Source organism: Haliaeetus albicilla, chromosome 28, assembly GCF_947461875.1.
Source record: "Haliaeetus albicilla chromosome 28, bHalAlb1.1, whole genome shotgun sequence".
NCBI classification, from domain to species: Eukaryota; Metazoa; Chordata; class Aves; order Accipitriformes; family Accipitridae; genus Haliaeetus; species Haliaeetus albicilla.
This window is the reverse complement of record NC_091510.1, coordinates 14,077,971-14,102,688: the sequence shown is the minus strand read 5'-3', so window position 1 is coordinate 14,102,688 and position 24,718 is coordinate 14,077,971. Positions and strand designations below refer to the sequence as shown.

At 38.2% G+C, this 24,718-nt stretch overlaps 1 protein-coding gene across 3 annotated transcripts in view; it reads left to right on the top strand.

The window, feature by feature from the left end:
- LGR5 (leucine rich repeat containing G protein-coupled receptor 5) overlaps window positions 1-24,718 on the top strand; it is a 94,770-nt gene that overhangs the window by 57,575 nt on the left and 12,477 nt on the right. For 2 of the 3 annotated variants that reach the window (XM_069773527.1, XM_069773526.1), the window contains 10 exons: window positions 9,126-9,341; window positions 12,101-12,172; window positions 14,781-14,849; window positions 17,889-17,960; window positions 18,786-18,857; window positions 18,958-19,026; window positions 19,177-19,248; window positions 21,832-21,897; window positions 22,110-22,181; window positions 23,060-23,131. In XM_069773527.1, coding sequence (XP_069629628.1) covers window positions 9,126-9,341; window positions 12,101-12,172; window positions 14,781-14,849; window positions 17,889-17,960; window positions 18,786-18,857; window positions 18,958-19,026; window positions 19,177-19,248; window positions 21,832-21,897; window positions 22,110-22,181; window positions 23,060-23,131 — 852 coding nt within the window. The remainder of the gene's footprint in view (window positions 1-9,125; window positions 9,342-12,100; window positions 12,173-14,780; window positions 14,850-17,888; window positions 17,961-18,785; window positions 18,858-18,957; window positions 19,027-19,176; window positions 19,249-21,831; window positions 21,898-22,109; window positions 22,182-23,059; window positions 23,132-24,718) is intronic. The other variant, XM_069773528.1, reaches the window with a different exon arrangement.

Here is a 24,718-nt window from a genome sequence, read left to right as displayed (position 1 = left end):
GAAGATAGGCAGGCAGGTTCTTTGGACAGAGGAAAATGTCAACTGACTCTTCTCTGTGCTTTAGTTGACGACCTTATATTTTCACAGAATTACTTTGAAATAAAATTATTTTCCAAAAAAGTTCCAAGATCCAAATGTGGAAGTCAATCTGGAAGTTCAAATAACTATCACAAAAATTGTTGCTACAGTGTGCACTGATCACCAATGTCACTGGTAAAAGTCTTAACAATGACAAGGATAGAGTGAGCATCCGTAGCAAGCTATCCAGTCTGGTTAAGATGTATTGGTTGAGAAATGTACTGTGTTGAACGTGCTCTTCTGTTTTTTTAATATAAAGAAGTTCCACCAGAAGGTTAACATCTTTTGCATACATTCAATTCAGCCAAAATCTGAATAACAGAATTAATGAAATGAATTGATTTTCAGCAAAATTATGTCATCTGTGTATAACTTACCACTACACAGACACACATTATACTGTATTAGCTCCCAGGTTCTTATGTCCGTCTTGAACAACATTTACCTCCTTAATATACAAAGCATTTGTTAAGGTTCCTAAAGGTTAAACAGCCCTAAGAATTAATTATCTTATAATTGTTATTTGGTCAGTGCCTTTTTTCTTTATTGACCAGACAGACTGAAATATCTCAGCCATATACTTTTGAGGTTACAGTTCTTTCCTTTGATCTTTGAAAAAGTCATGAGAAAATGCTGGTCTAGTGACTATAGTAGATTTTCTTTCTGCTAAACAAACAAAAAAAATCTTGTTGAGATCACATCGCTGTATACATATTCTGGACCAAAACACGATAAGCCAAGCAAACAAGAGTTCCTTTGTTGCTCTGAAAGAGACTGTTGAATTTTCAGCACAGTTTCTAAACAAAATGACAGTCTCACTCAGACTTTGTTGCAAATTTTTTTTCCTTGGATGAAGAAGTTGAAGAAGTAAACCAAACATAGTCTATGTAAAGGACCGATATTTTGTGACAGAATTAAAACAGAGGAAGAATAGGAGCGGTCAGTGGAAACCTTTAGACAGCTGTGTAGCAGGCCCAAGATGGAATGATACGGGTTTGTACAGAAAAGCTACTCACCTGAAAGACGATCACCAGCAAAAGAGACTTCTCTGAGGAAAGGAAAACTATTACTCTTTTGTTTGCTTAAATGGGGTTGTGCCTGTCAGATGAAGGTGTGCACAGATTCAGTTTCTTGTTTCATACAGTCTAGGAATTTGCTGCTCACAGGGTGGTTCTTGCATTGGTTTCTGATTTACAATAGGAATTATTTCTTGAAACCTTTGAAATAGCAGGAGTCTTTTCAAGAGTGTAATTAAGAGGTTAAAAGCCTTCACAAAGGCAATTCCTATAAGATAGCAACTTCTTGTATTTATTATGTTTAACTATGCAGGTGGCATGATTCCTGAAAGCCTGGTTAACCCTTTGCTTTAGGTTAGTATAGATGCAAAAAACTGAAAACCAGTGACAGGACTGAGGCCATACTAACTGCTACCTTAATCAATGTGAAGAGGATTGTGTCAAAATCATTTTTATATAAGTATACATATATAATTGTGTGTGTGTACATGCACAATATATGGGTATATGTATGCACACACAAGTTTTCCATGTTCACTCATCATGCAAATTCATCACATATTTTTGCACAAAAAGGTATTTCTGGATAATATGCTCCCCTTATTATCTAGTTCCAGGCTCAAAAATTACAGTATAGGTATCAATATTGATAGATACATTAATTAATGTTAAATGGCATGTGGCACACAGAACAAGAACTGGTGTATTGCTGGAATGAGCAACAATTTCTTCCACTCTCTTGTTCAAGTTGTAATATTGCTGCCATGCAAAATGGCGTGAGAACTTTGAGTGATAAATATTCATAAATTTCTTAAGGCTTGACCTAACTCTAGAATAGATCAGTCTTCTTCAGACAGCAGACATTATTTAATAAATACTATAAAATGAGAAATGGCCACAAAAAAATTAACCAAAAAAGCCTAAGATCTGTGAATTTCATCTTCCAACAGCAAAAAATCTATGAGAAAACCTTTATACTGTTGCCTCAAAACAAACAAACAACAATATGTTTTTTTCTGTCACTGAAGAAAAAATAAGATTAAACAATATTAAAACTTCTCCAATTTTATAAAAGTCTTTGTAGTTCAATAGTCAACAACAGTGATGTGCTACTTTGACTGATAAATGAGTTCAGCTACCAGAGCTTGGGCAATGATTGTGTAGGACTCCAATGCCCTTTGTGGCAGGAGGATTTAAGGAAGTAACCAGAACTTGTTGATTTTGAGATGTGGTTTTGATCTCCAAGTTCAGCATAAGGATATCTTCAATTTATTATATGGGCTATAATTTTCCTCTGAAAACTAGTGTGAATACAAATTATCTGGATTACTAGTCCTAATGATTCAAATGGCATTTATTTCCATTAAGCCAAAAAGAGGAAAATATGTTCGCAGGTACCATGGTTGAAAGGGAGGAACACATAATCACTGACGTGTCACTACTTAGATCTTGGCAGCAGGGTCTGAAGTGTCACTTGAATGCTGTCTTCCCTGTTACTCACCTTGAGCAAATGTGTTTCTTTAGAACTGACTATAAGCAGATGGTCTCTGGTTTTTGTGTTTCCCACAGCATCAATATCTCCATTCTGCTTTTAAATCAAGCATTTTAGTGATTTTTAATATACCTGTATAGTCCAAAAATCTTTTACATGGTATATTGATTTCTTTTTCAAGTATCATTAGTAATTAACAGCTTGTTTTCTGTCCAACTTTTTTCATTTAATGTATGTATTTGTTTAAATAGGTAACTTTTTTTCCTCCAGTGTGATTGTCCTGCAGTTTCCAGTGATATCCCTTATATACCAGAATTGGCATATAATTTAAGTATTTTTGAACAAGAAGGGATTGGTAAAGCAGGCAATGACATATCAATAACTTTTTTAAAATTTTTTCCCTAAACATGTTAACACAAATTTTGTATTACTAGCAACTGCTAAGTTGCAGATTTCCATTTGCGAATGTTGCTAAATAAAGGAGGAAAGTGTAATTGGCATTGCTGATGGAAAAGCAATCCTTTGCAGTGAATACTACTCATGAAACTTCACTCCCTATTTATTTTCTTGTTTAGACATCATTGTTAATGAGCAGCTTTTACTGCTGCATTGTCAGACACAGAAATAGTCAAAACCAAGAACACATTGGGTGCTATCTCACTGCCCATGCCAAACCGGTCATGAAGGACATTTAAAAGCAAGCATTATTTACTGTATCACCTGCTTTCATTCCTGTAAAATTTAAGAGGACTTTTACTTTAATAGTAGAAAATAGGGCAGAATACAACATAGCTCATCTTCAAATCGCTGGAAACCGTTGATAGAGGGAAAAAATAAACTATTTTTTTCTCCCTTGACAACCTGCAAAGTTGGGATTTAGGGAAGCAAATTAATTTGACTTCACAAGGAACAAGAAAATAATATCAATGAAATTTGTTTTAAATTTCCTAACAGAATTTGTAAATCACTTAAATTTTATTTTTAAGATATTTTGGTATTTGTGGAGCAGCTGATGGTGACCCCGAGTTTTACATAAAAGATTACCTAGAAATCATCTTGGATGTTCTTAATTACCTGGCTGGAACAGGTCAGCAAGTGGATTTTTCATCTTCCTACTCTTCCAAATATTTGACATTACAAGAGAAGTTTCCATTCTTAATCCAAACAAAGAGTTGAAGACTTTGAGGGCAGAGTTCTGAAATGTTTCCAGTTAAGGCTTGAAACTAAAAAGCCTTTTTTTCAGAATTGTTAACTTTAAACAATTTTTTTTCCGGTTTGATGCTTGTGTTAACAATCCTGATTTTTAGTTAAAAGAGAATACAACTTTGATGAAATCACATTCTCCCAAGAGAACTGTTTGCATGAAAAGACAGGAGCTTTAGTTGTGGTTTTCCATGTCACACCCCATGGTAATGCAGCCTACAGAAGGCATTCTCCTTCTTAGGAAACCCGGTACCTCAACAGGTACCCACAAACCCCCTGAGGAGGAATTTCCCACAGTTTAAATCACGTTTGTGTGTACCCATGCAGGTGTCTGTACACATATGCAAAGATGTCTCAAAACTCACCGTTGCAGTCTGCTCATGTTATTGCACATCTTAACCATCCGAGCTACTAGAGCCCAGGGGCACACAAGAGTGACTGAAACATGGAGCACTAGTACAATCACAGACCACCTCTCTCAGTCACGCTTTTCTAGCTTGATAAGCAGCTGGGAGGAAGACAGAGGTGCAAGGCTCCCTAAAATGTATGTGCTACTAATTTTTTTGGGTGCAGTCCCTAACTCAACCATCTGTAGGGCCAGTTGCTTTCAAAGTGGGGTGCAAATAGGCCAAACTAGATCAGCAATTCCAGGCCACTGGGTGATGTTTTCTTTCATCTAGTAGAAGCCACTAGGCATCTGACTCTTTTCTGTCTTCTGAGTAATCTCAAAAGGGGGTTTTTTTTGTCACATTTGTAAGGGACAGACAAATTTCTCAACCTCAGAACTGCTAGCCAAAAATCATCCTGCATGGCTGAAGCCCGCCAGGTCGTACACCACATGTGAGAGGAGGACAAGAAGCCACTGTTGGAGTGGTTAGCAGTACAGAGGCTCACCCTAGATTTCCAAGAAGATCCTCCTGGGCACCACACAGTGACAGACTGTGGCTACAGCCAGCCTAGCAAAGCAAACAGTGCTTCAGAGTGCTCCCAGGCACTGGCCATGACAGTCTGTCCTGCTGCACTGTTAACAGGGTCCTTGGCACACTTTTGACCCGTGCCAAATAACATTTGCGTGAACTGTTCCCGGGAGCCATCTGGCAGTTCTTGTGCCCCTGGGACCGTCCCCAGTAGGTGCCCTGCATACAGCCACCTCGCCTGGGAGGCGAGGAGAGGTCACCAGCGTAACGTGGGCCACTCCGAGCCAGTTGGCTGCAGGACCTGGGAGCATTCCCAGCCACACCAAATGTGCCGGTCTAGCTGTGGATTCCTGATCTGAGTCTGCAGCCAGATTCCTAGGATAGCCCAACAACTCCTGCTGGCTTCCGCTTTTTCCCACCTGTGGGGATTGAGGGTACCCAGTATCATAGCCAATCTTTGTATAAACATAGCATTACAATTGGCTGGGTTTGCTTTATGCAACGTGCTAGCATCCTGGCCCACCGTCTCAAATGCAGGTTAACCAAACACGAGCAGCATGTTTGGATACAAAGAGAAACACTAAGGATTGAAACTCCCAGAGCCGCAGAGACCTCCTGATGTAAAACTGAGCAGTGGGACAGAAACAAACGCTACTAAACTGTGACTTGTGACTTCTCTTTTTTGTCTTGCTGTTGCCATACCGGGTTCTTTGTATCAGTCCTGTAGAAGCCCATACAAGGGCAGAGATGAAAGTGAGCTGTGGGAACCGCTGTGCTGGTGTGTTGTAATTAAGCTTTTACAATAGTCCTATCATTTTCCCCTGTGGACTGAAGGGGATATCCTGCGTCAAAGGCCATGTTTGAAAAACATGGCTCACAATAGCCAGCTATATTTTCATTACATCCACTTTTCAGAGCCAGTTTCGATGTCACTTGCCATTATTTAAATGAGGCTTTAGTCAAACTCCTGTGAAAAAACCCTTGAGATGGTCCGTGTCACCACACGCTAGCAAAGATGGTGGGGCTGCAGGTGACTGCCTCCTGCCTGTTATATGGGGGGGGGGGCCGGACAGGCCATGTCCCCAGCCCCTATCCGTCATTGACCCATACCTTGGGGTGAGGCTCCGCTGTGGCTCCCAATGTAACAGAGCCGGGTCAGGAGAAGAGGAAGGTGGTAGGAGAGGGAGGAGCCTCTTTAAAGGAGATTCTTTAATCCACCATGCCCAAAATCAGTCCTCGTGTGCTCTCACTTCTCTGCCTCCCCTACCTGTTATGTATAGCCCCTTTTCATTTGGTTTCACCTCTCCTATTTTAAACTTAAATGTCAGAAGAAACATTTTGTCCTTGACTCTTTATCTGTCTTTGTGGCTCTCCTCTTTTCTGGTCCCTTCATTGTAATCAGGCCCTCATCCATTGCAAGAAGAGACAATCCATGTAATAGCTGTTTATTTCAGAGAGGAGAATGATGTGGGAGAAACCTCCTTCCTGATCCCACATCTAGCATTGATTTAACACTGAATGAATGAGCAAGACTCTCCCAACAGGACATGAAGGAATTTCATGATCACAGGGTACATCCAGTTTGTAGCTGGGCTTGCTCTTGAGAAAAAACTCAGAAAAAGGAAAAAAAATATATATTCCCTTAGAAACCTACCAGTGGCATAAAACTAAGTATCCGGTCATATTGAATTGATCAAAAAACTGCAAATCAAATATTTTTCAAACATCTACCTTCACCCATTTTAGAGTACCAATAAATGAGCCCTGTTTACAATTCTGTATGAATAATATCTCTTCATAATTTATGCACATGGCTGTAGCATTTGCAGTATGTCACAGGAAACACCAGTGGGATACAGTCCACATAGCTCAAGCATTTACTTTGAAAGGTTTGGACATTTTAAGTGAGCTCATGGTGAATTTCATACTGGCTGCTTTATTTACATGCTGCCTATCAGAAGAAATCAAGTATTTCTGTTTCCCTAAATTGGCTCCCTCTGGAATATAATAGCAGCTTTCAAACTCACCACATGTTATCTATCTATTTTCAATTCTAAATAGGGTCCTGTTTGTGAGTTAATGGGTTTAGTTCTGGAAGTGCCAAAACTTTGATCAACACATGTAAAACAATTGGCTGAAAACGGCGATTATGTTCAATGCTTTATACATCAGTGTGCATTACCTACAGTATGACAGGAAACATAACCACTGCTGAAACCTTATAATATCTGCAAGAGGGAAAACAGTACTTGGAAATTTTAAAAAGATTAGATAACCAAAGAGTACTTGAGGCAGTACTTCTTACAAGCACTTGCAGGATATGTAATCAAGTTATAGGCCCTGCAGCACAAATCGTTGTAGCTTCTTGCTTTATTTAAACAATAATTCAACTACCTAGAATTTCATTTATATTACAGCACTCCTCCTTTTCTTTCTATGTTGTGTATTTTGTTTACATAGGCAGTGGTGGGTTTATATTTGGAAACTTCAGCTATAAAAAAAATCAGTTCCTTGATTTGCTACTGAATATTGGTAAGATAAAAATCCTGGTCTCACTGGTGATAGCAGAAATATTGCCATTTCAGCCACAGGACTGCATACAAACAACTGACTGTTGGCTTTACCACGCAGCCAGGCATCCTGTGAGTAACTCCTGTGGAGTCAACGGGGATGTCAGAGCTGCACAGGCAGGCTCCATATTGAACAAGATGTTAACTGTAATACAGTAACACATTTAGTTTGAATAAAGCCTCTATTCTTTAATCAGTGTAACTGTCAAACTAAGGCAACTGTAACTTCTTAGTTTACATACCAGCATCACCCAGGGAAGAAATTTACTTCTGACTGAACACAAAGAAACCTCATCTACTCGTTTAAATTATACCTTATTTGAAAACACAGGCATAGCATGGTTGTTGCCTGGGGAATGGGGGAGGTACAGCATGAGTATTTCTAAACATTTCCAGCCTCACCCATTTGTTGACAGACCCTTGAGTTATTTTGGAAGCTCTGTCTCTGCTGCCTGCCATGTCAGTTATTATATTGAAAATTTAATTGTACAAGGGCTTTGACACTGAACTTTATAAATTTGTTCCAACTGACCTTGTCTCAGTTATTTGCCAGCCTGGCACGGAGCCTTAGCAGTCATTATTTGTTCTCATGCAGTAGGTAGGAGCAGCATGGAGCAGGAGATAGAATGGACCTGACATTTTACATGACTGTAAATGAGGAAGCAGCTTTAAATAAAGAGATTAGTATGCTCACCACAAAGAGTATTGCGTTTCTCTCAAACAGACCGAATTTAGGTTGTACAGAATTACTTCTTTGTACCCTGGGTGTGGCTGTTTGTTCTATAGTGTTTTCAAACATCTATTTAAATTTATTTCTCTTTCACCATTCACTTAATTACTCCTCTGGACAGACATCTTCAAGAAAAGTTTTAGAGCATAGCTTTCATGTTCTGAACAAGGTACAAGTTACTACAACACATTAAAAGCAGAAAAAGTGTATTGGAGTACAGATCACCATCTGGATGTTTCACAAAGTTTCAGAAATCTGAAGCACGCTTTTAAATCTTTCCCTGAAAGCATCACAACGGGAAAGCAAAACAGAGCAAAAGCAAAAGCCAATGAATATATGACATAGTATTTCTAGTGCCACATCTGCAAAAAGTTCAGTAGATCTAATCCTTATTTACACAAGTGTGAGAGCAAGATATCACCTGCAGACTCTGAAGAGGTACAATGTGCAGTTGAGCTCCCTCTGTTGGCTCTGCAGCGACTGAAGTGTATTTAGTAACTTTCAAAATAAATACACGTATTAGCAATGCTAATCTCTATTCAAAAACCATTTTGCTCCACTGCTAAAAAAATGTGAACTTCAGTGTTTGTTAGAATCATTGGAATAAACGATATTTAAGAAAAGGTAAAACGGGAACAGAGACTCAGAAGTGAGTTTTATTTTTGGCTCTTAGAATGAGTGTCTAGTGTATGAAAACCCAAATCATCTTGCAGCTCAGTGATTTATAGGTTCTGAAAGAGAATCTCTGGCTGAGTTTCTTGCACTTTTTTATTCCATACTTTCAAATAATTGGGAAAGGAAACAAATTCATACTCTGTCTGTAGAGAGGCTCTGCTCAAAAACGATCAGTGTGCGCTCTCAGTGAGTTGATGGCTCCAAAGGAGAGCTGTCTGCAGGGAGCCGGCTGACAAGGAGACTTGTAGACACCATGTCAGGTCTCAGGGGTGAGGCTGCAAGCCAGGTGGAAATGTAGAATCTCCAGGAAATGAAAAATGGATGTGGCAACCCATGTCCATCCTTTGGGGTTGTGTTCTTGGTGATAAATTCTGATAGCCATTGTGTAAGTAAGTCCACTGTTCTTTTCTCAGAGTCAATTTTCTCTATTTCTTTTTCTCCTAGACGTCTGGATGCCAACCACATCAACTATGTGCCCCCCAACTGCTTCAATGGCTTGGTCTCCCTTAGACACCTGTGGCTAGACGATAATTCTTTGACAGAAATTCCCGTCCAAGCTTTTAGAAGTTTACCAGCACTTCAGGCAATGACATTGGCACTGAATAAAATTCATTACATACCAGACTATGCTTTTGGAAACCTCTCTAGTTTGGTAGTTCTGTAAGTTTTATTGATTGCTTTTTAGACACAATCTCAGCTTCTTTGCAAGGCTTTGACCTCTTTATGATAAATTACTTGAAGATGCAATGTTTAATTCAGATGTTGCTTGAGACAATCTTTAATGATTAAATATTCCCCTAGTCCCTCCCCAGTTGGCAAATGATAGGTAAATAGGTATATACATGGGTTAATTAAACATCTGTTTTGTTCTTACAGTCTTAATATTAAATTGATATCTTGGGGCTATAAATCTGCAGTTTCCCTTTTACATTTGTACTAGGCTTAGTGATACTCCTTTACCAAGAGGTCAGTTTTGTTTGTTGCAGAAATCATTCTTTTTGAAATATAAATTAAGTTTTCTGGATTGTGTATGTACTACAAACCAAAACTTCAAAAAATTATCTTGGTGAAGCAGATTTTTTACATCGTCCTACATTTAAACTAGCATTTGCTAAATCACTTGTTTTGATCTAGCTTAGAAGTTTTCATGTTCAATAAAGAACTATGTAAGGGCATTAAAAAATCACCCTATCATCTGGTCAGCAAAGCAAACAGGAAGAGATGAATTGTGTGCCCTCTTAAGACTCTAAGGCTGAATGAGGGAAGATTAGAAACAGGAAATGAACTGAAAGCTTTCTGGGTGACTTGGAAAGAATGCTGTCCAGTAGAAGAAGTATGCATTTCCCTTCATGGAAAGTATATGTAGTTTTGTATTTTGTTATACTTGCATACCAGTGCAACTAAACAAAACCTGTGTAGCTTGCACAAAAATCTGGAAGGTATATTGTGGACCGCGGTTTCAGTTTTTTATCTTCTGGGAATGAACCAAGTGGAAAAAATTCTAGACTGGCTGGAGAAACTGAGGTGGAGAAGTTATTTCAGGATACTTTGGAAAACATTAGCATTATTAAAGAGAGAATAATATATTCAAGCTTTACAAGCTGCCTGAAACCATAGTCTGTAAGACACTTAGCATATTTTAGCATATTCTAGCCCCAGTGTAAGCATTGAACCTGGCACACTCCAGGGTTCTTTATTGACATTTATAGTCACCATCTCTGTCTGGTGCTTAATATATTCATATAAGCATATAGGGCACCAAAAATGGCAGTAACAACCGCCGTGTGCTGCAAAATCTTTGCCTTCTCTTTACATTAAGTATCAATCCCATTCAAGTTAAGGAGCGGATGGACTTGTCATTTGACTGAGCCTCTAGACTTGTCTCAGTAATGAGATACTTCTCATAGATTGAATGTTGTTCTCTAGATCCCTACCAGAAATATAGTGTTAAGAGAACAGTTAAGAAATGCAGGAGAAAATAATTTCTTTTCGAGCCCTGATTGCTTCTGCTCAAGTTAGGTTTCCTTAATTCAGATCTGCCTTGCTTATTTCTAATCTTCTGGGCTTCATATTGATTAATAATTGAATCATTCCTCATGATCTACAACATCTGATATTTTTGGCTCATCAAAATCTTTGTGTGTGGTTCTGCTTTCTTTTGTTTGCTACTCTATACAGTCTGGCAAATTTTCAACTCAGTGCAAAAATGCATGGTCAATTGGAGCAGGTTTGAAGCTCTATCATTAAAGACTCAACCATAATTGGAATTTGAAGATGCACTCTTCATGCTAACTAAAGCATTAAAGGTCAGTGTAGTCATTAAAAAAAAAAAAGTTGATTATGTTTCTTCCTAGCAAAGGAAAAACCCACAGCACATTTGCATTTTGCCATCAGAATCCCTGCCTTTATGGACAGGTAGACTCAATTTCTGTAGGTTCAGCAGAACATTCAGAGAGTCTCTGACCTTTAATATTATTTTCAGAGTAGAATGAAGCATTGAAGGGAAAGGGCCTGGAAGCCCCTCATTCACAGCCCTTCTTTTCTTTTAAAGTACTACTCCCGTAGTTTCCCTCCACTATAGGGGTAGAGTGTCAAGAATAAAAGGGAAAATCTGCTGGGAAAAAGGCATCCTTTTTAAAAAAAACAATCTGAAGTGGCTCCAAGTTGTATATACTCACATTAATGAGCTTCACGTAGAGTGGGTTTTTTCCATATTGGTCTAAAAGGCTTAGAAATAGGCAGCACTCTGAGCCTTTGGGGGGGGTGTTTGAAAGATATAAAAAAATTACTTTCAATTGCTAAACATTTGAGAAAGTAGCTCTTGATTTTTGTAGTTACAAAGGAAGGCAAGTTACAGCACTCCTAAGATTGGTTAGTTTACTCATCTCAGTGAAGCAATGACTTTTTTGTCCTGTGGCTTTGTGTCTTCTTTCATACTGCAAGCCTAATGCCCCTTTCCTGTCTGCTGTATTATCCATCTCCTCACCTGCTCCTGTGCTGTGCCATACCCTCTGACGCCCTCTGAATACACACCTTCCAAATATACATCTCACACACCACACAGTTTTTAAGACATGTTAATTAACCACCAGTGAGATTATGTCTATGATTTCCCAGTATTCGACACGCAAACCCCAACCTGGAACTCCAGGATATACCCTTTTTAAACAATCTAGGTGGTTTTAAAACAAATCCCTTCTATGAAACCAATGGAAGCCTGCGTGGGTGGGGAGATATCAGGAGAAAGGGGGGAGGGCATTGAAGGTGCCTCCTATACATGCTCTTGCAAAAACATGACTTGCATATAATCAGTGCATGCCTGAAAATAAGTTTCTTTTGATTTAACCATCAAAATGTTTTGCTTAAGTCCACTGTGTGTAGTGTGCTTTCCTGACTGTGTGCTTAATGTTCCCCTGCAGACATCTCCATAACAATAGAATCTACTCCCTGGGAAAGAAATGCTTTGATGGGCTCCACAGCCTAGAGACTTTGTGAGTTGACCTCTTATTTGTTTCCTTTTTTCTAGAGTGTTTTCATTAATATTCTGAAAGAATAAAAATAGCCTAAAAGCCAAATGTGGTTTTTGGCTTGCCTAATCGCTACAGGATCTAAGTGATGGTTTACAATGACTCTATGTAGCAAATCCTATTTTTGACTATAAAATTAGTTTGCCTTTTTAATAAGCATTGTCAATTGATAAATTGTTTGAATGACAGTTGAAAACTGTACTGAGCATTGAAAAAGAAGTGGCTATTCATGAACAGTTACATTTGCCTAGTTTAGTACTATTTGTTTGTCTTGTTTAATCAATAAAGCTAATAGTCACAATGAAAGCTAATAGTCACAATGAAAAGCTTTAACATTAAGAAACTGTCTTGCCATAGAGGAGGGTTATAAAATTAGATGGTTTTATTTTTTTATCCCTGGAAAAAGCGAAAGTGCCAGGTGGCCGAATTATGCATGTGTTTTACAAGGCAGGAAGAGGAATGTTTCAGTTGTATCCAAGTTTTTGTCTTTAAAGAGCTCTAATGAAGAATAGCACTGGTAGAGATTGACATTTCCTCAAGTTTTCACTGTAGTTCTGTTCATACCAATTCAAATTTTCTTGAGTTTTCTAACAAAAAATAATTCTACAGAAGAACACACAACAGGAATGCGGTGCTGACGGTTATCAAAGTATTTTGCTAGAGTTAGTCAAATAAAGATGTTGTCTGCTAGAGTAGCCCACAGACCCCAAAAATGCTATGGGGACAATAAAACCTTGTGTATCCTTCCCCCTGGCACCTGCCACAGTCAGCTGCATCATTTTCAGAGATTTTAGGTATTTCATCCAACCAGGACAGAGCCTAAAAGGCCTGTTATAAGGAACAAATAGACAAAGTTTCAAACATGAATAATGCTAGTCTAAAGGTAACTTTTGCTTTCTCATCCACAGAACTGTGTACTGCCCACTTTCATGTTTCATTAAGATCAGAAAGCAAGAAGTTTGGGGCTTTTTTTTTTTTATCACTAATTTTGATCACATTGATCCCTTGCCACTGAATCGCAATTTTACAATTTTGACTTTTAGCTGGCTATGAGTTGAGAGGAAGTCCCTTAGTGTAGCACCGGAAAGGGGGACAGGAAAAGGAGAAGGAAAATGGAATTGTTTGTTTTGTTTTTGTAAGTGAGATTCACATGGCACTTGGTCAAAAGTGGGGAAAAACAGAACAATGGAATAAGTAATTGCAAACCCAGTCCCAGCCACCTGGCATGAGAGATTAAAATATAGAGGACAGTCAGGAACCTGGGAATAAGTGTAGGTGCAGCCACTTCAATTCAATAGGAGAATGTAGCACTTGCCTCAAGCATAGTAATTGCATACTGTATAGACTAGTTTCCAGATAGTTTCAAGATAAGCTAAAGAGATCTCGGTGTAAATGATGGACGCCAGCTTTAAGATCATTCATTTGCATGGACGCATAGGTCTGGAAATAACATATCACTGGAGGGCAAAACCAAACAGTACACGCCTGTAATCTCTTTTTGTCAATAAGCAGGAGAGAGAGATTTACAAGCAGGAAGGAAAGCCTTGTTGAGTTCAGACAGCAGTTTCCTGCCTGCATTACTTCAGCCTGATACTGTTTCATTTTCAATCTATTGTAAACTGTGATTTGTGTTTTGCCTTTTCAAAAAGGCTTTTGCTCAAGTTTTTCAGACTATATTCTTCACAAAGTAGTACCAGAGAGCATCACAGTAAAGTGGTATATGTCAATTTTAGTTTCAGGTGTCTCCTGAATGCTAAAGGACACACGTGTCATGCTGAGGGCAGAAGTAGGCTTATAGTCCATTCAGCCTACCAGAGTAAAATCTAATTACCACTGCAGCAAGAGCAGTTCTTAAAGTGGAGGTCACTACCCTAGCTAAACTATCATTTTTATGCTTTGTGTTTACAAACATTCTCTGTATGAATATTGACAAATCTTAAAATTAACAATACAGTTAATGGTAATGTTGAATTTTTACTGTATGTTTTTCCACTTGTTTTAGCCAGAGGAAGATTTCCCCCAATCCTTTTTACCATCCAAACTCCAGTATGTCTTATTTTTACCACTTAACCATCAGGAAAAATCTCTTCAGAGGTTTTTTCATCAGCGAAAAAAAAGAAAGACTAATACAACTAGACAGTGAGTCAGAGGCAAATGAAACCTTTGTAGTAAGATGTATTAGCCATGTAAAATGCGGCTCACCATACAAAGTTGTTGAATATTCTGTTTGAAAGATTTTTTTTTTCCTGTTAATACTTTCAAGTAATGAAAAGGGTGGGCAATTTACAAAACAGCAAATCCCATAGTAGTATCTGAATCCACTTATGTTGTCTTTATTGCAGAATAGCTAAGATATAACTAAAAATAGGATGCTGATAAAAAAATAGGAATGATAATGTGCCCTAAATAGAGTTTGTTGGAAAACATCCATACACTTTTGAGGATTTCCTGGCTTTTGGCTGGATATGTTTATTCAATGCATGGAAGATGATATTTCATTACAAATGCCAACAATTCTGTATTATCCACTATGCATTGCATAACCTAAATAATAAAATCTATTTTCACACAGAGATTTAAATTACAACAGTCTGGACGAGTTCCCCACTGCTATCAGGACACTAACAAACCTAAAAGAACTGTAAGTACAGAGCTCATATTAGGAAGGAGGATGTTTTGTCTAGTGTGTGATTATTTTTTTTTTTAATGCTGGTGATTTTATCAGTAATCCTTAAAAACTGATATCCTAGGAAAAACTAATAAACATGCCATCATGCATAAAAGATCATTTTCAACATTCAGTTTAGAGCATTCAGGTTCTGACAACTTTTACTTTTATACTGCATTCTGCAGTGGCTTTTTTCCAGGAACTTCATCCTTGGAATACAGTAAATAATAAACACAATTAATTCACTTTGAGTCCCAAACACAACAGTTGGATTATGCAAACAATTCAATATATCACAGTCTTCTAGTCTAAGAAGAAGAAGGTGTGGCACCCTCATTAGTCCACCAGATTTTAATGTCTTTACCTTCTTTCCTCCCTCCCCCCCATTAAATTAAAGCACTTTCTTTTCAATATAGATAGTCCTTTTAATGCTGTAAATAAAATATTTCTGGATGCATAGACATAGTTTGCATTTAAAAAAATCAGCAATTAAAAGAACCCAGCCAAGTTTATTGTAAGAAACAGTTGAATTATAAAAAAAAATGAACGAAATTATATTCACACATCATACGCACAATGTACACTTAAATGCATACGTTCAGAATTCTTTCCATTTGAATTATTTACCATGTTACTGGTACCATCAGCATAGATTTCTGAAAAAAATAGGTAATCATATACTAGTTGGACGTGGTTGTACCCCTGCTACATCACAAACTAATCTTAAAGCTGCTTTACGTAGCTACCTTGGATTTTTTCCAAAGGAGGGATCCCCAGGCAGTGTTGACTTCAGCTCAGCACCTCCAGTGTTGGCAGAGTGCAGCTCTGGAGGAGGGAGTGGGGCTATGAGTTTCTCAGCCCTACTGTTCTCAGCTGCTGCTACGTCATCTGTTGGCTAAAATAATTGGTATGAAATCCAGTGGCCTTGAAGGATAGCCTTTTTGCTGACCTCTGGAGTTAGTACCCAAACATGGATAATCCAGGTTTGCAGTAAATGCACCTTGCCTGATCCAGCAAAGTGCCTGATGTGCTTGAAAATACTTACTGACCCCTGTAGGACTTCACCTCTAAGTATCAAACTTATTGTTTCAGATAAGCTCCTAGGTGCAAGAAATCTTTGGAGTGTGAAACTGCAACTTGACATCCCAAACCCAGCGCAGACCATGAGACCATGTGCTTCAGTGCTTTGTTTGGGCCCTGGAAGCCGATCTTATAAGTGCAAGGTGTCTCCCACAAGATTGTGCATGCCCTGCTGTTCTCACCCAAGTGGGAACCCAGGCCCACAGAGGTTTAGCTCATTGCAGGGCCACCTTAGTAAGGGTGTTTCTGGGTGGGACCTCATTTCTCTGTCAGAATTTGTGCTGAAAACACAGGCTATGGCTTTTTGTCCACAGCTTGGAGGCATCCAAGGCAGCCAGTCAGAGCTGGAGATCTACTGGCAAGTGGCCAGCAAGTCAGGGCCATATCTGTTTGATGCTACAGGGACACCATTGTCCCAGATGCTCTGCACTTCAAGGTCTCAGCTGTAGGAGTAGTTACCTCTCCAAAGTAAGTGGGTATAGCTGTTACCCAAAGTTAATGCACGCGTAATGTTTTCCAGACTGGATTTTAAAGATACCTATAGAAGCATTTTTCCCAGTGTGGCCTTAATACAGTCTTTTTACCCAGAGGTGTAGATAGATTTCACTGCTATTTTGCTGAGTATGTGAACAAACAGGCTAGAAAGTGCCTTCCGTTCAGACAGAGTGCATCACTTGGGTACAGTGCCCCTGGACACAGGCTGCAGCCGTGAGCATGCTCTCTTCTGACCAGCTCAAAAGTGCTTCAGGCTCTTCTGGGCATAAATGTTCTGGAGCCTGCTCTTGGCTGATGATGGGGCTGCTTCCTCACCCTAACTCAAGTCAGAATGGTGATGAGGGGCCAGATACTGCCCTGGGAAGTAGTCATGCCATTTCCTTAGCTTTTCTGCCATGCAAGGAATCCCATTCAATGCAGCCACAAAACCAGTCTGTTTACTGGTTCTAGATTAAATGGGATCCTCATATTGCTTAGAGTCTGCATCTGCATGATGCAGTTTTTATTGCATGCAAAAGAACTAGGGATTTAGAGCCTTGCTCTGTAGCTCATCAGCAGTAACACAATGCCTAAACAAGTAAAACTGATAATGTGGGACCTGTTCAAGTAATGGCCAAGTGTGCTTGCATCAGTGAACAATTTGAGGCTTTCTAAATGCATAAATTTAAGCTGGGAAGCCTTTTTCATACCCGACTGAACTAATGGGAGTTTCCCACACAAATCATCATTGTTCTTTTGAAATCTTAGTTGTGTCTTTTGTTTTTCACAATGGAGAATTACTCATATGAATAAAATCCAGTAATTAATGATGAAACAAAGATTTGGCCCTCTATCCAGCAGGCACAACTACTTTGGATAGTTTGTTCATGTCCACATTTAAAATATTTCAAGAAAAAGGTGTTTGTGGGAGTCTCAGCATAATACAATATAATGTATAATCATTTACTTGATAAACTTGTGCAATCCATTATTATCCCAGCAAAAGAAATAGTTGCTTTTCAGCAAGTACAGCAGGGAATATATATACTATTTATTGATACTTATTTAATTATTAATATTTAAATATTAATCTTATTGGTTCGTGTGTGTGTGTGTGTGTGTGTGTATTTACATTATATCTGTAAACATACACACATAGATAAATGACATACAGCTACAAGGCAGTTTCCTGCTGAGGGCATCTGAATTTTAAAATGCCATTTTGCAGTTTACTTCATCTGAATGGTTTTGTTCATTTAGAAAAGTGCAGGATTCCAGCTATTCCATTGCTTTGCTTTTCTTTTGCTTTTTTCAGTTCTGTCTTATTCCAGAAAACAAGGACATATCTTTACATACAGACACTTCTCTTATTACAAACAAAAAAAGTTGTACATTGTGAATACAGATTGTGCCTTCACTTTTTTTTTCTTACTGTGTAAACCATGTTTCCTTTTGTAGGGGATTTCATAGCAATAACATCAAGTCAATACCTGAGCGTGCATTTGTGGGTAATCCATCACTTATTACAATGTAAGTGATAAGTCTTTTCAATGACTCTTCCTATTAGAGAACGTGGAACTAAGTATCATATTTGTGGCTAATAGTCAAATAGCTCTTCTTGTAAGCGTACTGTGTAGCACATCATTACACAAGCAAACAAGCTCGTATCTTTCCAACTTTGTGGAAAGAATGGAAGTTTGCATGCCATGTTTAAGGGAAGCGAGTAGTGTTCTCTGGCCTTTAATGTTTTATTTGAACTATTTCTTCTAAGTCTCTTAGCTTTACTGGCAATGTAGAAGCTAGCAAAAATTACTCTTGATGGATTCCAGTCCGAGTTCCCATTGTCTTACATGAGAATGCATTTAATGGGCAAACCTCAAAATAAGAAATCGTAAGATAAATGTAAGAAAAATAGTGACTCATCTTGAGCAATATTATTCTATGAGCAAGAGCAGCATGACTTCAAAAGTGCAAGGGAACTTTTTCTGAGTAGGTGAAGTTCTGACTTCTTCACCTGCTAACCTTAAATTTGTCTCAGGTCATAACAAACTTCTTCATATCTGGATTTCTATCTTTGCAAACCTGGGAGGAAGAGGGAATATTTCATTGACTGGCTTCTGGCTTTAAAACCAAGAAAACAATGACTACTTGAATATTCAAAACGTGAAATGTGGTTGATGGATATAGATTAGTGGGTGAGAAAAGCCCAAAGGTGCACCTCTGCTACAGCCAGAGGTGCTCAGTCTGTGATTCATCATAGAGAGCTTACTCATTTGCTTATAGTATAATCATGTAATATATTTAGAATCTTTTAAAACATTTTTTGTAAAAAGTCTTTTTATCCTCCTTTTGCAGACATTTTTATGATAACCCGATCCAGCTTGTTGGAAAATCTGCTTTTCAACACTTACCAGAACTCAGAACTCTGTATGTTTACTTTCTTATTTTTCTTTATATGTTGCAATATTAGAGTTATCCCACACTTCCCTCACCACAGTTGTATTGAAATTATGTTTTTAAATTTTAGGACTTTAAATGGTGCTTCACAGATAACAGAGTTTCCTGATCTGACAGGGACTACAAGTCTGGAGAGTTTGTAAGTGCTAGTGAAGTATTTTTGCTTTGTTTTATTTTTCTGGATACTGACTTATTCTAAAGAATGTCCTAAAAAAATATATTTGTTTTGCAATCTTTAAAAACTAATCTTTTTTTTTCTTTTTTTTTTTTTAACAAATACTTTCAACAGGACACTCACAGGAGCACAGATCACCTCTCTCCCCAAATCAGCTTGTGACCAGTTACCTAATCTCCAAGTGCTGTACGTTTCAGTAAGATTATTAACATCACATTAATGCAAGAAATTAATGGACAAATTAAATCATTATGATTTCAAAATTACCTAATTACTGCTATTTCTGTGTATCACATTACATCTTAGGAATTCAGCTCAGGGAGCAGGCCCCCATGTTACTCAAGAAGTTCACAACCCACTTATCAGTCAGGATTTCCCATAGGTTCCTGAAAAAGATAATTACTTTGCATATTTTTAGGAAGGGGTAAAACAGTCCTTGATTTTTTAATAAACAACAGAACTACCTTATTTTCATTCATTCTGTCTCTCCTACAGTAGTCTGGGGTTTTTTTCCTCACTGAGACAGATAATTCAGTGGAGTGAGTGGAAAATATAACTGAGTAAGGAGTGCAGTTTTGAGTCCTTGTTATGCTCCTCTTTTAGTTTCTTTTTCAACCAGACATAAGTAGCTGACTGAAATTTTAATAGACTATTCCTTGGCATAGTTGGGGTATAGTTTTTATGCTAAATATCCAATATTATTTTAGCTTGGAGATTTCCTTGGAGTTTGCTTAATCACTAATGAAAGTAATCATCGTGTCCGCTTCTTTGAGAATGAGCCAACAGCACTTTCCTCTATGTATTACATCACTAGGAATGTATTTGGTATTAGTTCTCTGGCCAACATTGAAATAGCACTAATTATAACACATTATTTGAATACCAGCGTGGATGTCATGAACATTTCCAGAAAAAATTAAGTTTTAGTTGATAGACTCAATATAATCATTTCCAAATGACTTCCAATAAAAGACAGTATAATGGTGTGCTGAACCCCACAAGTTACTTGGAGACTGCGATCTTGGAGGGTCTTCCTGGCTCAGATACATGCACAAACACTACAAGCACAAATGCTGCTTTGAAAGACAATTTATGCATCCTACGTAGCCACCAATACTTCCAAGTGTGGATTAATGTACATGGAGGCTTCCTGAGTGTCTGTGCACCTGCAGTAAAGGTGTATGTGAGACCATGGTCCCAGCAGTCCTCAACAGACTACCCTCAGCACAGTTGGGTACGCACCTCAACACAGGAACCGAAATCACTTGCCATCTGCTGCTGCCAAGAGCCTCATGTACTAACAAAGTGGGAAAAAATCCGTAAAAATAAACAAGTAAAGTATTTCCTGGAGCTCTAACAGAAACTGGGGGGAGAAGGGTTTTGGTTTTGTTTGTTTGGGTTTTTGTCATGTGTGAAGAGGGAGTGTCAGTATGTACAAAATTCAAGCTGATAATATACTTTTAAGAAGACGTAAGTCACAAATCTGTGGAAGACAGAACAGCCACGGTCCGCCAGACATACCAAACATCTTTTACCTTGGCCTAAAAGCCTCCAGCTCCCTTGAATTCTCCTCTGTCATGTCTGATTTAAACCACAGAGTACCTGTGAAAAATACAAAAAGAGGCTGTAATCTTCCCTGCTGTAACAAAAATGCACATAAATTGATGGTAGCCTTTGTGCATAGTAAAAGCAGAGTAGAATACCTTAAAAACACACATGGTCATTACTTGCACCACTTCCACAAATACAGAATAGTCTAAATGCCCCTGTTGGAATAGTAACGGTGAAAATAAAATTTTACCAAGGGAGTAAATGGGTGGAGATGAACCAGTTTTAAAGAATTTGAAACGGGAGTGAAAAGAGATTACTCTTTTATGTGATAATATTGATTAACTGTGGGAAAGGACATTTTTCCTAATTATATGCATAAGCTTTTTTTCTATATTCTTTTCACTAGCAAATTTCCCATTCAGTTTTTCTTAGGCAACATGTATATATAGGATGAGACTGTTGGGGGGAGGGGGAGTGTTTGGTTCCTTTTTTTTTTCCCTCCAATTTCTGCAAATTGCCTGGGCTTGGTTTTGATTAGTTATATTATACTATAAATCAGTCCAGATGTTTCAGTTATTCTGTAATTTGTTGAGTTTTGGCTCAAGTCTTTTTAGGTTTTTTTTTCCCCCCATGTAGTGATTGATTTCAAAGTTATTTCCAATATTTTTTTAACCATTTCCCTCAGTTATAAGATACAACAGTCTACGGATCAGAGGCAATAGTGCTTAATTAAAAGTGTAGAATGGAAAGCTGATTACAGTCCATTGTGATTATTACCAGAAAAATATAGGATCTTCTCTGAATGAGTATATATATTTAGTAGGTTATTTTAAATGGTTTAAATACTGTTAGAATTTAAACACGATGAATATGAAGTCTGTGATGTAAATCCAATATTCCCTATGAGCAGATGGCCAATATCGTTACTGTAAAACATTCAGCAGAAGTCTACACTTCAGGCAGGAAATCTTCAGACAATGCAAGGAATTTGCAAATGTAGGATATGGAGTTAATACATTTTGCCTTTTCCCCTCCTCTGTCCTCCTCAGTTTGAAATCAAAATCTGACAGATGAGAGATGATAAGTGAATTTGCACATTTCTGTTCTTCTGTGAGTGTGGATAAAAGCAAGTTGTTTTAAATTGAGTGTGAAGGCAGACAATGAAAGATCTTTTAACATCACTTTGATGTTCATCTTTTCTTTTCTTGTGTATTACAGGGATCTGTCTTATAATCTGCTGGAAGATTTACCGTGTTTTACTGCATGTAGAAAACTCCAAAAAATGTAAGCATCAAACTACCCTAAAAAGCCTAAAAAGAAGTATCTATATACAAATGTGTTTAAGCATCATTACCTTGGTTATTGCTGGCTGATTTGACATATCCCAAATACATACCCTTACAGTATATTGAAGTGGATCATAAACACAAAGTAAAACACCCTGAAGTGTCCTCCAAGTGCCTTTGAAACTGAGGAGATTCTTATTGCTATTTCAGTGACTTGCATCACAATGAAATCGGTGAAATCAAAGCAGACACGTTTCAGCAGCTGGCTGCTCTTCGGTCTCTGTGAGTACAGCCCTAACAGCCATTCACCCAGGTTCTTAAAAACATGGGGTATATACTGTCTGCTCGCTATATGCCCCAAATCATCCTTGTTTCTGTTTTTCCTCACTTTGATCTTTCACCCATTAGGTCATAACTGTGAAAGGAGAACAAACATTGTGAAGGTTAGCATCTGCAGCAATGAATTCAAAGATGTAAACTTGTAGCTATAAAAGCTGTTACTTCTAAATGTTTCTGATGGAGATGGAGAGAGATACCGAGCCAGAGCTGGTATCTCTTGGCAGGTTCACGTAATAATCAGCTCTAGATAGCATGAAATCTTTTTATAGAGAACAGTGTCTTAAGAAATAGAGTCCGGTCATGTGCGGGTTTCTAGTTTGCACACAGACACATGTCCTAGCAGAGTAATTTTGTGAAGAAATTACTCATTGTTCTAAGTTTTTGCATGATCAAACCCATACATTTTTTTGAGTTGCTTTCAGTCTCTTTGATTTTTCAGGGGCACTGAAGATTGAGATTAAGTTAAGCCTATGGACAATGGATTTGCTGTTCTTAGTCACATCATGAGGACCTCTTAGAAGTAGCCTGTATACCCCACCCTTCTTTCTGCTGCCTTAGGAAGCAGACTGAAAATAACTGCCTTAGACTGTAGAAGGCATTAAGACTTTTTAAGAAGTTGTCAGTTTAATAACTAACACCATTAACTGACGAACATAATTTAAAAATGGAAAAAAGATTTTGCACTATGAGATATTCAGAAGTTTATTGAAAATATTGGCATGTAATTAATACCTTTTTTATATTTAGGCCTCCTAATCAAGGGTATGAAAACTTCCATATTCATTCAGTGGGTATGTAATTTTCCACTCATTTTCTTGTAGGGATTTAGCTTGGAACAAAATTAAAATTATTCACCCCAATGCCTTCTCCTCTTTACCATCTCTGATCAAACTGTAAGTATTTGTATATCTTTTACATTTAAATTTTCACATTTTTCTTGCAAGAACATATAAAAATTTAATAACTTGGTGCCCCAGCAGAAATTGAGGCTTTCTCTATTCTAACTTTCTGGTCGGTTGAATCCATATCTAAATGCCTACTTTTTTGTACTTCACCAATTCCCATAGGTATTATGGCAAAGCTGCATATAACACTGTGTAAGCAGAGTGATTTGGGGTCCACAAAGAATATCAGTGCATCTGCCTTTCTTCATTCAATTTGTTAGCAGTTTAGTCTCTTGTAGCAGTGGGGAATATTTCCTGTTAGTTGTGTTTCAGGACTAAGGAATTGGATTACCAATTAAATAAGAAACATTTTCCAGTAAGCATCTTTATTTCATCGTTCCTCATTTGATAGAATAGTTTTTTTCTTTAGTAAGTGCAGCCAGAGCAGTTAGTGGTCAAAACATCAGCAGCCAATTTTGCAGGCCTTGTTCACAAGCACTTCTCAGTCCTTACTAACTTTTTCCTACTTCTCACTGTCATTGTAATGCCTCTTTAAGGTGAATCCCTGAGGCATTGGGAGTATGGGGAAGACATGAAAAAAAATTCCTCTGGAGTCCTCCTGCTGCATGGTTGTCACAAACATACATTGCTGGGCATTTGCTCATGGATAATCCAGTAGCTGCTGGGAAACATAAATTTGGAAAGGGGTATTAATTTCTGTCAATGTGCAAAGCCTCCCCTCTGAATGGTGCACTGAAAAATGTCCATAAAGACAATACTGTCTGTGACGTCCCTTTTGGGGCCCTCCTCAGAACTTTCCTACTTTGTGAGGTGAGCAATAAATTGTAGCTTTGGTCAATAGCATAGAACAGTCAGAGAGGGTTAAAGAAAAAAGCCCTTTAACACACGCGCAGTAACACAGTGTGCCAGTGTTTCCTGAAATGCTAGTCTCTAACCCTGGTCTGACCACCCTGAAGTCAGTGGTCGTTCTTACCATTGCAGTAGGACCAGAATTTCACCTTTGGTATTTAAGTACGTTGTGATCAAGAGGACACACACACTAAACCAGATAGGTGGAAGACCCGTCTATCAACATACCTTATTTTATGTCTAGCCCTTAGATTTCAGTAGATAGTTCAAGAGACAGGAACTTTGCTCTTCAACCTTGGGCATAAAAGCATTTCAGCAGCATCAGACTCCCCTTCTTCCTCCTTCTTGACTGTTGAGCATCTTAAGTATTGCAGTGTAGATAATTGTGAAGAGGACTGAAAAGGCTCTATTTATTAATATCTATAATATTGATTCTATTCCTATAGAATAAATGGGAGAGGGAGAAATAGAGAACAGAATACCTCTGGACTTCCCCCTCTTTGATTACTTTACCATATCTCCTTGATCACTGTCACTTTTTCATTCACCTGTTTTACTTTTCCCACATCTGCATTGTCTTCCCTCAGCTCCTTGGACAAACCTCAGCTTAGAACTGTCACCTGCATCTGCTCCAGCCCAGACCCATCCTACCCTGAAACACATGTCTTCCCCATACACCTGACCTGCTCCCTGGGGAGCTTTCAGGGCAGCCGTGCCCTCTAGCAT